At 33.8% G+C, this 13,809-nt stretch overlaps 1 protein-coding gene across 2 annotated transcripts in view; it reads left to right on the top strand.

Moving 5' to 3' along the window:
• Positions 1–13,809, top strand: part of EPC2 (enhancer of polycomb homolog 2) — a 127,775-nt gene that overhangs the window by 91,461 nt on the left and 22,505 nt on the right. The window contains exons 4-7 of one of the 2 annotated variants that reach the window (XM_006054099.3): positions 2,542–2,748; positions 9,547–9,695; positions 10,370–10,502; positions 12,616–12,807. In XM_006054099.3, the coding sequence (XP_006054161.1) occupies positions 2,542–2,748; positions 9,547–9,695; positions 10,370–10,502; positions 12,616–12,807 (681 nt within the window). The remainder of the gene's footprint in view (positions 1–2,541; positions 2,749–9,546; positions 9,696–10,369; positions 10,503–12,615; positions 12,808–13,809) is intronic. The other variant, XM_006054100.3, reaches the window with a different exon arrangement.

Here is a 13,809-nt window from a genome sequence, read left to right as displayed (position 1 = left end):
TTTCCCAGCATCAGGGTCTTTTCCAATGAGTCGGCTCTTCGCATCAGGTGGCCAGAGTATTGGAGCTTCAGCATCAGTCCTTCCAATGAGTATTCAGTCTAAAAGAAGAATAATTTTTATCTCCCATCCCTTACCCTCAAAATAAGTAAGTCAAGTAAGTCAGAGCTGTCTTGGAAATCATAAATTTATCACAGATCCCTTTGCCAATTAAGTAGTAGTTTCCACTGCTTTCTAGTGGGTGAAGTGCTAAATGGCAGAACTTTTATCTTAGGATATAAAAGTAGTGGGATTCTCTTTTTGTGGAGTTTCAATCATGTGGTTTAATTTGTGGCTATTTTATCTGTAAATAGATCTTGCTGGTCAAATTTAATGTTGTCACCATGATAGTAGAGAGGCACTGATACTGGTTGCCCTAGAATAACTAAAGCTAATTTTTACAGAATGAGTAAAACCAAAATTATCCAATAAAATAAAAGTTGGTCATCAGTTCAGTTCAGTCGCTCAGTCGATATAATAATATAAAAATAGCAGTTGACTGAGAAAATACAGTTAACCCAGAAAAGTAATGTCAGGATGTTTAAACTGTGTATTGGGTTCTTGTTACCTCAGCTGTAAAGAGGGTACTTAACCACCAGGCAGGACATTTCTAGCAGGAGCAAGAAGCACCAAGAGAAGAAAATCTGAGGCATTGTTTTAATCTCCTGACATCTCTTGCAGAAAGATAGGAAGCAGTGTTATTTTGATAACACTGTATAGGCAATTCACCATGATTCTGCGGGTTGATGGAAAGAGATTATCTTCCTCCCCACTCCAGGATTAGATTAAGTTCTTGATTTAATCAGTGAAGGCTATAAAATTTTATCAGAAGCAGAATGACCATAGTTGAAGCACATGCAACATGTCACAGCACTGTTCCCCTTGGTCCCCAGAGCTACCAGTTACGCTACGAAGCCCCAAGCATGTGGTGAAATTTTGTTAGATCCAGAAAGCTCTGTTCTTATTCTTCCACCATCCTTATAGACTTTGAAAGTATGCATCATCATTCCACAGAACTTCAACAGTGGGAGAGTGTCCACTTCAGGCTGATGTTTGGAAAATATTCGTTCTTTTGGTTTGGTCTCATGTTTCAGGCTCTGGCTGTCCTCTTTAGAGACCATGTTACTCAGTCTCTCAGATGCACTTAAGCTGACTCCACTGAGACTGAATAAACCAAACAATGGCCATTTATAATTGTATTGCACTAAAAGTAACTGTCACATGGACTGGAATACTTGAGTTGATATTGTCAGTGTAGTCTCTTCCTGTAGTCACACCATCTTGGCAGCCAAATTATAATAAGAAACCAACTAATTAGCTCTAGTAGTCACCATCATAGGACTAAAAGTCCAAATGATCATTGTGCAAATGATCATTACATTTATTGCATCAAGTAATGCCAATATGAGAAATCAGATCATATTAAAAATACGTTTTGTAAGTCATACTTTCTTCAAATGAATTAATACAACCACCAAATTGAATAGTATGCTGATCTTAAAATTTCAGTGATATTTCCCCCCCATTTCCAAGTTTTAGGAGATATTTCAGTTTGTTTTGAAAATGAATCTTCATCTCTAAAGTAATAAAAGTAAAAAGATTGGGATACCACCACTTCAGTAAGCATTCACAGCCCTAAAACTCCATAATATTTTTCTAAGCTTCACTACAAATGGATCTTTGTAACCCCCAATCCATCTTGTTAGCCTCTGTGATCTTCGCAAAGAGCAGGGAAACAGATGTGACCAAGCAAATTTTTACAAACTTGACTTTTGAGATAATGTCAACATATGTTGGCTGCATTGATAAAGGAGAGAGAGATCTCTGAGATGCCACTGTCCCAGACATGACATTGTCATCAGAAAGATGAGTATTGAGAATAAGGATTCTCTAGTATTTAATCAGCTTTGTAGAGAAATTGTTTTGTATGTGACTGGTACAAAAAATTCAAGATTGTATAGTGTTGAAAATTCTGGAAACATGCTCAGTTTGTCCTTTTCAATTTCAGAGAAGTCATGTGTGTATTCAGTTAGCAATATATTAGAAAGTATTATTCATCATTTATTTTGGAGGGAGGTAAAAAGAAACCACCTGTAAATTCTATTTTCTGTTGAAAAACAGAAACGCTTAATGATGCTAGTAGACGAAGACTAGTAGGTCCTCCAGTGTGTGTGATGAATCACAGAGTATCAGAATTTTGAAGGACTCTGGATATCTCTAGTTCAAGACTTACCTAAGTCATAAAACTGTTGTAGACTTCTCATTAATTCAGGCTTCTTAAATATTTTAAGTGGTGGAACTCACTACCTCTTAGGGCAAATTTCTAATTTTGGTAAATCTTACTAATAAATTCTTTGTTAGATTGAATTGAATTGTGCTTTTTGCCATTATGATACCTGATCATAACTGTTAGACTGATCACATTTTTTTCCTGTAGACAAAGTTTAATCTTTAAATGTTTTCCCTAAGGATTGTAGTTAATGACAGTTTTTATTTTTTATTTAGCTTGTAACACTTCAAGAAGCAAAACTGCTGCTAAACGAAGATGATTACCTTATTAAAGCTGTATATGACTACTGGGTGAGAAAACGTAAAAACTGCAGGGGACCATCCCTCATTCCTCAGATAAAACAAGAGAAAAGAGATGGCTCTACCAACAATGACCCTTATGTTGCCTTTCGGAGGAGAACAGAAAAAATGCAAACTCGAAAGGTAATATGCAAATTAGGTTTAACTGAATGTGCCTAGGTAGTATTTAAGACCAATATTTTTTTTTCTGCCTATAGCTTGAGTAATTTTGAATAATTTGGACATAAAGTGAAGCTAATGACATTGTTGAACTTTATATTAGAAAGCCTACTCTTCAGTAGCCTCTATCCTCCAGTTGTTTGCAATGTTTGTTTAATGTTTATTTAATACCTATGAGCTTTATAAATCTATTGATTACATCATTTTAGGCTTGCAATTGAAGTGATATGAGGAAATTCATGTTATGAGGAAACAGGAGTTTTGAGTTCTTCAGTAAGCTGTACATTCTATACATATCTTCTATTTGGAAGCTTAAGAGTTCCTTTGAAACCATATTCTAAATCATGAATGTAAAAAAGGACTTTACTCCCTCTAACTACTGTGGGGTCATGGGAAGTTGGTAAAGGTTCATTTTCAAGCCTGTTCTGCTAACAGTCACAAGTAAGACAGTAAGACAACAAAATCTTTTTCTCCTTTTCTGAACTGTCAGTTGTGTCAGATTTCAAATTGACAAACTTGTCCTCACCTAGCTTTCACAAGCAAGATGAGCCAGAATTCTAAGAGAAACTGGGTCTCATGCTGTGAAATGATACGGTAAAGAAGAAAACATTATTTTAGAGGGGGAGGTCACTGTCTTCCACTTCTCATAATTAATAATAAACACCAGACACAATAACACATTCTGTAACGTTGTAGAATATTAGGAACATGCAAACGTAAAAAACGGAAGGAATTGTAATTGGAGGTCCAGCGTTTTCTCTGGATTCCTGTTTCTCCTAACATGGAGTGCTTGTCCTTGTCAGCTGTTAATATAACAGCTGTGAAGCATAACAGCTGCCAGAGATAGTATATTTTAGGGGAAACTCTTCTGCTTAACAACTAGTTTTTATAACTATTTCTTGGATTTCCCAAATGTAGATGACCTTCCCTAACCCAGACTGAGTTTTCAATTTGGTGTTTTGGATTTTGGCTACGGAGATATTAGATATTTCATGGAGATTAATGCCTTGTTTAGAAAAGACTATATGAGATAAGTTTGTAAATACAGTAAGGTTTTATAAATTTAGATATGAGGAAGGAGAGGTTTATCTGAATTATTGAAAAATCTGAATTTCCAATTTTTAAGAGAAATATAATTGCTTCAGATGTATTGCAAAACAGCAATATATTTTGAAGGAAAAGTACTGTTGGGTTTCTTTTAATGGATAAGCATGAAATACTTAAAATAGCAGTATTATTGACATAAAAAAACAATATTCCTAATACTTAAATGTGTTTTATTCTTACATAAGTTAAATCACTGTTTTCTAACCAGCACGTTTTGCGAATTGCTAGAAACAAGTTCCTGTGTTTAGGCATTTCTCCATTGTATAATAACTAGGCCAGCATTTTCCTGATGCTGTGATTCCTACCCTTCCTCTTATCTGTTTTCTTATTCATCTCTAGCATGGTACAGTTTCTTTTTCAATGGTCTTTTTATTTCTCTGTCTTTAGTTGTGGGACCAGAGACTATTCCCCTTCACATATACTATTGTTTCTTGGAAATGTCTGAGTTTTAAAATGAGAAAATTGGGAAAGCAGTCGAGAATGAGTACCCTAGGTGTTCAAGAGGTGGTTGGGCACTGGGATATGCAAAAAATGAATACTAGTTCACAGAGGTTCTCTGCTTCCTTTCCTATTCCCACAAACTTAAAAACATTCCAGAGGGGGTAGCTATATAAATAGCTGCTGCAAAGGCTAGAGTAAAGGACTTCTGAAGTATTTGCTTAGAAGTCTAGAACTTAATTTTAATCATTAAACTAATGTTTAGTTTGTGAGTGCTTAAGTGCTTTAGGACATTCTTAAGTGAGATGGTGGTAAGGTGCCGGCATGTCTGAATGCACTGACTGGGAAGGCTTGAATCAGCGTATACATTTATGTGTTTAACCCACAGGTAAAACTGTTAACATGTGTGCCTTCGTTCTCTCCTCCTGTGTGGCCCAGGTGAAGCAAGATAGGCAGAAGAGCAAACTTCCAGGGTGGTGCTTCTCAGTCTGGCTGCACATAACAATCACTTGTGAATTAGCCTTGGTTTACAAAGATCTATAGTTAACTATAAATTATAGCAGTTTGAGAACTGCATCCCTAGAGATTTGGCAGTTGATCAAAACTGTAATATTTAACTGGAATAGGAAGACAGGAATTTGCTCTCAGCAGAGTTGGTTGTGGAGAAGGGTAAAGGGAATGAGTAAATTTGAATATAGGGAGTAGACAATCTTAAAAGCACAGAGAAGATGTCACTGTGAACTTACAGATTTTAATATTGCTGCAGCTAGAAATAGATATAAATCTGTGTTTGTTGATGTACATAAATGTATTATAGGCTTATTTCCTAGCTCTGTTCACATAGAGCATCTAGAAGCAATTAGTGTTAGTTGCTCAGTCGTGCCCGACTGAGCAACCCTGTGGACTATAGCCCACGAGGCTCCTCTGTCCATGGGGTTTTCCAGGCAAGGGTACTGGAGTGGTTTGCCATTTCCTTCTCCATCAACCTAGTACCTTACATAAAGCTAAAATCATGACTGCCTGAGTTGGTCAGGTTATAAACCACAGTTCCTCCTCCCCTGCTGCTGGCCCACCACCATTTAGCCTTCTTGTGAAGACAATGTAAGAAATGGTCTTCAAGCCAAGAGACAAAAATGTAACTGTTCTAAAACAGTGAGGAAACCTCAAGATCTGGTTTTGACAGAGATGAATAGTGAACGAGGCCCAGATTACACAAGACTCCAAAAATTCACGAACAAGTTATCTGAAAGGGAAGAAGCTATGTAGCTGGTATTTTGTTGTTGTTTAGTCGCTAAGTTGTGTCTGACTCTTTGTGATCCATGGACTGGAGCCCACCAGACTCCTCCATTTTTGGGATTTCCCATATAGAAGCAACTAGAGTAGCATGTAAAAATACTGTTTTCCTTTAAGGAAACCAGGGCTCCTTAAAAAAAAAAGGTTGATTTCAGGTCTGGTACTAGGAAAGCATACAGGTAAACTTGGAACATTCTTCTTTGCCAGAATATAAAAATGTGATGAAAGAATGTTGGAGCTGTGTCAGAAAGCCTCAGGAGCCAGCTTAAATTAGAGTGACTCTGCTGATCACATCTGGGGAAGTTTGTGTGTCACAATAAGGAGAGTAATGGATTATAACTCATAAAGTAACCCATGCGTCCATACTGATATAAATATATGGATGGATGATACATAAAAGAGAATGCTTTTCCTTACCATAGATTTCCAACTTACAAATGTCAGTGAAATGATGGTGTTCATTTGGCAACTACCATTGTCTCTGGCAAAAGTTAGAATTAACGGATGATAAACTGATGGGGGAAATTTGATTATATAAAGTCCCATAGTGTACTTTTTAATTAAAAAAAGAAAAGAAAAATAGTAATTTGACTAGAGAAACCTGGCAAGCACCATCTTAATCGAGTGATCAAAGTTAACATCAGCAGTAATCCGACAAATAGGTATCATTTAGCTCCTGGTATGATGAGCAAGGGACACAGTTTTACTTCTGTAATGGTCATACCAAAAGTTCACAACCCCAATTTAAATGTGGAAAAACATCGAAGAAACCCAAATTAACGAACATTCTACAAAAAATAAATGGCTTCTACACTTCAAAACTGTCAAGGTCATGATCACGATTGAAAGTCAGAGTAAGTATTCCAACTTATAGAAGATTAAAGAGACATGGACCATAAAGAAAGCTGAGCGCCAAAGAATTGATGCTTTTTAACTGTGGTGTTGGAGAATACTCTTGAGAGACCCTTGGCTAACAAGGAGGTCAAACCAGTCAATCCTAAAGGAATTCAACCCTGAATATTCATTGAAAGGACTGATGATGAAACTGAAGCTCCAGTACTTTGGCCATCTGATTTGAAGAGCCAACTCATTAGAAAAGACCCTAACGCGGGGAGAGATTGAAGGCAGGATAAGAAGGAGGTGACAGAGATGAGATAGTTAGATGGCATCACTGACTCAATGGACATGAGTTTGAGCAAACTCTACGAGATAGTGAAGGACAGGGGAGCCTGGTGTGCTACAGTCCATGGAGTCGCAGCCAGACACAACTGAGCAACTGCACAACAGCAAAAGAGACATGACAGCTAAATTCAATTTTAATCCTGAATCAGATCCTAGACTGGGAAAGAATTTTTTATTAATAATAAATTTTAATAATAAAAATTATTATTTCCCACCAATGTCCTTTATAGCAACATTATATAAATATAGGAAATCTGTATATACTGTTGTATTTCTAGTTGTGAAGGACATTAGTGGGTCAATTGGTGAAATATGAGGAGAGTCTATAAATTAGATAATAGTTTTTATATCAGTTAATTTCCTGATTTTGATAATGTTACTGAGATTGTATAAGAGACTGTCATTATTCTTAGAAAATACACATTAAAGTGTTTAGGGGATGAAGGCATTATATCTTCAACTTGAAAAATATTTAAAAATACTGTTGCTAATAAGTTATATATGTATGTATGTGTTTATATACATACATGTATGTGTGTCATAGTCCATTTGTGCTATTGTAACAAAAATACATAGACTGGGTGGCTTAAACAATGAATATTTATTTCTCAGTTCTGGAAGTTGGGAAGTCCAAGATCCAGGTATTATCAGACTTGGTGTCTATTGAGGGCCCGCTTCTTGTTTCACGGATGGTCCTCTTGCTGTGTCCTCACATGGCAGAAGGGGCAAGAGAGTTCTCTGGGGTCTCTTTTATAAGGGCACTGATCCATTCATGAGGACTCCCAAAGCCCTCACCTCCAAATAAAAATCACATTGGATGGTTAGGATTTCAACATACGAATTTTCAGGAGATGCAAATATTCAGTCTGTAACAATGTGTATATACATCATAGAGATATATAAAGCAAATATAACATATTAACCTTTGGGGAATCTGGATGAAGATAATATGGGGATTTTTTATACTATTTTTGTAGCTTTTTTGTAAATCTGAAATCATTTCACAATAAAAGGTAAAAGTAGAAGAAAGGGCAGGAGTGGGGTAAAGAAAACTTAGGGAAGCTACTTATTTGGGCCTCGAGAGAGCAGGAGATGAATGAGTAGGAAGGGGCAGAAGTGCAGAGTCCAAGAGGAACATGGAGTGAGGAGGAGGACAGCTGGAAAAGGTGCTGGTGCACTTTTTCTTCAGCTGCTGTTATTTATCTTTAGAACTTACATTTCTTTCATTCTTAGACTTTAAGCCTTTTGAGGATAGGAGACATGTGTAATACTTTTTACAGAGATCAATACTAAAGTATTCAAGTATTTTGTACTTTAATATTTGCTCTTGGTTATGTTCATTTTTTTTCAATCATAAGGTGCAGCTGCTGCCTGGTTACAAAATATTTTGCTTAAAACTGTGCTTTAGATTTTTGTCTTTTGTCACATATATTACTGAAGGGGGAAAGTGATATATTTCCTTTGGATAAGATTAAAGAGGATTTATTATTAATAGCATAGTATTTTTTAATATGCAGTATGCACTACCTTAATGAGATTTAGTTTAAGTAATGTTTTATAGGTAATGATTAATTTTTAAATACAAGAAACTACGCAAAAGAAAACAGTAAAACTTTGTATCTTCCTCAAGTTTTATTTTATCTTTTATAATCCTCCGATACAAAACCTGGCTTTCTTTGGGTTCAGATTTCTAATGTCACATTGCTTTATTAAGTCAAGTATGGAAAGCTTGCTTAAATACAGTCTGAACATATAGAATGAGGAGTGGCAGTGGTCTATTTTTAAACAGATAGTTCCACACCTAATAGAAAGTAAGAATTCTGTGTCTATTTGATTGAACAAAATATTTTTATTAACAGTAACTTTTAGATGCAGATGATGCAGGTAGTTATAACTGAGCCTTCTCTAGTTATTAGTTAGAACTTTTACCTGTTAGTTCAAGTTACTTTTGACACTTCAAAGTAAGAATTTATAATGAAATTCAGACCTTTTTACTAGTAGATCTCTTTTCTACTCTGCAATGAGGTTATACTACATTCAGCATGGTAATTCCATTCCTTGAGATCCTTTATATTCTGTAATCTATTTTATATCTGAGGTTTTTTTTTTTTTTAATTTTATTTTATTTTTAAACTTTACAATATTGTATTGGTTCTGCCATATATCGAAATGAATCCGCCACAGGCATACACGTGTTCCCCATCCTGAACCCTCCTCCCTCCTCCCTCCCCATACTATATCTGAGTTTTTAAAGTGAAGCTTTGCTTGTCATTGTGAATCTTTACACTGTAGTGTATTGAACTGTCCAGCCATGATTAGAAGGCTGAAAGGATAGCAACTCAGTTTGGCTATTTTTAGATAACCTTGATTTGACAGAACTGTTTCTCTCTGTCATTGAAAAAGACCTTATAACAATAAGAAAAGATCACATTTTTTGATATAGTAGTTTTTGTTTCAGGCAGACTTTAAAAATTTTATGTTGGAATTATCCCATCTGTGTCATTCCATCTTTTCAACAGCTGGCAACTTTTTCTTCTGAATATTTATTGAGATATTTGCTTTTTTTTGTTTTTAGTTAAATAGCTTGTCTTAATGTAATTGCTGTTTAGATGTGTGTGTGTGTGTGTGTGTGTTTAACATTTTGCTTTTATAGAACGAATTTGGGTCTGATAAGATTTTGATGAATGAGGCTGGAAATCTGGACAGTTGGATTTATTCTTTTAAACTTATTATTTTAAATAGAATCGAAAGAATGATGAAGCCTCTTATGAAAAGATGTTGAAACTGAGACGAGAATTTAGTAGAGCCATAACAATTTTGGAAATGATTAAGAGAAGAGAGAAAACAAAACGAGAATTATTGCACTTAACCTTAGAAGTTGTGGAAAAAAGGTAACATTGCTATTCTTACATACCAGTAATGCTTCAGTCAAATGAAAGGCAAAATGTAACCAAATTTCAGCTTTATAACTATTGAAATTGATTATCTAACAATATCTACATTTTTTGAAAATTGTGATTGCTAGTTTTTGCTTTTTGTTTTTAAACCATTAAGTTGCCAGTTTGGGTTGCAAATTTGGGAGATATTTTTGTGAATAGTATAGATCCTCTGTTACACTTAATTTCTTGTTGCAGAATCATTTAACTGTATTTAGAAAAGAACTTGGAGATCGTATTGTCCCATTCACTGTATTAAAGTTTCTGTTAAACAAAATTTGAGAGAAATAAATGTTTAATTGATTTTTTTTTTTTTGATTAGTTAGGAAATACTTGTTTCGGTGCATTTTGAAAATGTATTCACCAATGTAATAATCCTTTTCCTGAAAATATGAAATATATGAAGAGTCCATCTTCTGTGTATCTTAGAGATTAGGAGAGTTTTGTTTTTACTAAATCCCAAATATGAGCTTCTTTATTCCCATGCGTTTTCTCTCTTAAGAATAATCCGATTAATTGTTGGCTCTGTCTGATTAGTTGTGTTCCAAGTAAATGATGTATCATTGGTTTTTTATTTCTTTTTTATTTTTGAACTGTAACATTTTCTTATATATTATTTCCTTTTCAAGATATCATTTAGGAGACTATGGTGGTGAAATCCTTAATGAAGTGAAGATCAATAGATCAGAAAAAGAATTATATACCACTCCAGCAACTCTTCATAATGGAAATCATCACAAAGTCCAAGAATGTAAAACTAAGGTGAGTATCTTCTGGGGAGAAGCATGTATGATAATATTGACTGGACAATTGGTTTCTGAAATTGTCTTATAATAATAGTTTGGTTTAGAAGGAAGATTACTAATATGTTTCAGTTCCTACTTTTTGCACTTTGCTAGGATTTTTTATATGCATGTTGATTAATCTTACAACATCCCTTTGAGGTAGATTTTTACCTCTGTGTGACTTTTAGATCATATAGTTATTAAGTGGCAGGTTTAAGATTTTGAGTCTAGGTCTAACACCAAAAACCATGTGTCTTCAACTGTGCTATCTTGTATCCCTACAGAATAATGGTAATTACAGCTTAGTTATTATCACTGCCTTAGCAAATCCTGCATTGTGATGGCAGGCATCAAAATTAAACCTTTCTTCATTGAGACTATTCAAAGTTACTGTCCTCAACTATTGCCATAACCAGCATTTATCAGTTGCTGCTTATCTTGACTTGAAAAAGTCCTATAACTTCTAGAACTCAATTTTTTCCTAATATAGAGACTAGTGATTAGTTTCTTAGACTGAAGAGTTACATTTATTCATTATTCACTTGGTGTATAAAAGCATTCAGTTGAGAAATGCAAAAATTAATAAAACCTTTGAAGAGCTTAGATTTTTTAAAAGAAGCAGGTTATTGGCTGAGTTTTTAGACAGTAGAGCTCTACTGTGTAGCAGGATTTTAAAAATGGCTTAGGGTGTTTGTGGAAAATTCATCTTTTAAAAATGTGCACAATCCTCATTTTTCATGGGTTCTTTCTTAAAGGTCAAGGAAGAATGGAGTAGGGAGACTCCTCCATTATTCAACTGTGTCAATTCAAACACCAAAGTTCTTTCTTATTAATCACAGGCATCTAGCCCACCTACCCTTTAAATCACACTTACTTTGCAATAAACCAGACAATAAATGTTATTTTGTACATTATTTTTTAAAATCTAGTTCTAAATCAATGCTTTTCCTAGGAATATTATTGATAGGCATAGAATATGAAAATCTCAACCCCAAATTAGTGCAGAATCAGCCTTTGTTATATATTGATTCTTAATCTTAGATCACCTCTAAGATTAAACACCCACACTATTTAAATTACTAATTTTAGAAATATGATTGCATTTCACATAGTTAACTATGTTTCCTTTGTCACACATCCTACTTTAAAATATAAGTAATTTCTGAGAAGTTGGGGATTTATTTTTGATGTCATAGCCATGCCCATTGTATGAAAGCATTTATATCTCAATAACTCAGTGTTTCAGCAATGTTTTCATCATGTATAACATTTTTGACCCTAAAGTAGTTTTAACGAAAATCTGAGCTACTTGAAAAAATGTAAAACTTCCTAAATACTTTTACACTTTGTTAGTGCTTGTAATTTGATGCTTAGAACAGTCATTTTCAAACTTTTTAAAGTAGATTCTTATTTATTAAAAGGAATGCCAGTATATTAAAACAGAAACAACTGCTCTGTTGAGGATAGCTGGGTTCTAGACTCCACCCATCAGTTAAGTCTCTGCCAGACAGCCTCTTGCGTGCCACCAAAGAACTCTGGGGTACTTGAAGACAGTTTGATTATTGTTCAGCTAAGGTGGTAATTAATTCTAAAAAGTGAAGGTTTTTCCCCTAATTAATAAGCTTTTCTGTCTCAGAAAAGTTATTCCACATGTAGGTATTTTTAAAAATTAGAAATAAACATAGAAATGAATTCATGAATTTATAATCTAATTAAAGTCATTTAAAAAATAAAAATAGTTAATTTTCATCATTAATCAGTAGACAAAATAAAAATAGAATTTAAATATGTTTTAAATACTGGATTGCATAATAAAGAGAAATTATTAAAAATCACTAATATCTTAGTTTAAAGTATTGATAACAATATAAAAAAGTAAATTTAAATGTCAGTTATTTTTCACTGTAATCTGTGAACGCAAAGCACTTTTTAGCTTATCATCACATAATAGTTTCTGCATATTAAAACCAGAAAATAAAGTCACCTCCTGGGTAAAAATGTATGTTTCTTCAAAGAGCAGTATAGTTTTTTATGATTTCTAAAATGATTTTCATTTCTTCCTTTTGGGGGAAAAATCATCATGTAAACAGCACCCGCATCATTTGTCTTTGAAAGAAGAGGCTTCTGATGTGGTTCGTCAAAAGAAGAAGTACCCAAAGAAGCCTAAAGCAGAGGCTGTGCTAACATCTCAGCAGCCCACTCCTGAGACCTTGCCTGTGATCAATAAGAGTGACCTTAAGCAATATGACTTTCACAGCTCAGAGGAAGATGAATTTCCACAGGTGCTTGTTTTAAAACTATTCTACAGACATTTTCTTCTAGTCTTTAATATTGCTCTATTTTAAAACATAATATATTAGAGTTTTGATTCTTGCTTTCTTCACTTAATGTTATAACATAAACGTTTTCCACAGTATTTATGTAGTTACTGAAATGGTTTTTGCTTTGTTATTTTCTATCAGTTGAATATATTTTATTTCTTTTGTGTAGCATTTAGGTGGTTTTAAGCTCTCCCTTTTATAAAAATGAGCATCTCTACCTCGTCCTTCCATATTTGAAATAGATGATTAGAAACGGAATTCCTGAGCTAAAGATTATAAATATTTTAAGACATTTAACACATAATTATAAACATTCACCGATAATAATTTCCATATTCCATCAGCATTGTATTTTACAACTTTTAATGAAAATTGTGCTATTTTATTTAACAATAACTCTTTGACTCCAAAGAAGATTTAGAGTTGGTTCAAATTTTAACTTGTGAAAATAATTCTTTGGTTATATTATAGCAGTTTTATAGCAAATTTTAACAGTTTAAAAATCTCAATTTTTGTTTCGTATGTGCTGTCTTTTAAAACAAAACTTTTATTTTATATTCTAAAGGATTGATTTCCAAAAATACATTGTTTAGCACCTGGTGTAGCAGTGGCCTCCTTTTTTCTTTTTCATACAGTATAGGAAATCTAAAGAGAGTACTATAACATGTGTTATTGTATTTCAACATTTTGACTGACTTGCTTAAAAAAATTTTTTTTAAATCAACATGACAGATAAATTTGGAAGCAAGACAGTTTATAAAACTCCTTGTTGTAGTAACTATTTAAAATCTAGAGTTTATATAAAATTTGTCTTCTTTGGCTAGATTATGTTAGTTTTACTTTATTGCAGATGATTTAGTTTTTCTAGCCCAGATAATATTTCAGCATTCATACACATTGTAACAATGCACAAAATGTGTTTAGTATGCTCTTTAAAAGCACTTAAATGAACTCATTTATTAA

Source organism: Bubalus bubalis, chromosome 2 (genome assembly GCF_019923935.1).
Source record: "Bubalus bubalis isolate 160015118507 breed Murrah chromosome 2, NDDB_SH_1, whole genome shotgun sequence".
In the NCBI taxonomy this organism is placed as follows: Eukaryota; Metazoa; Chordata; class Mammalia; order Artiodactyla; family Bovidae; genus Bubalus; species Bubalus bubalis.
Note: the sequence above shows the minus strand (reverse complement) of the source record. Positions and strands in the feature narration are given on the sequence as shown.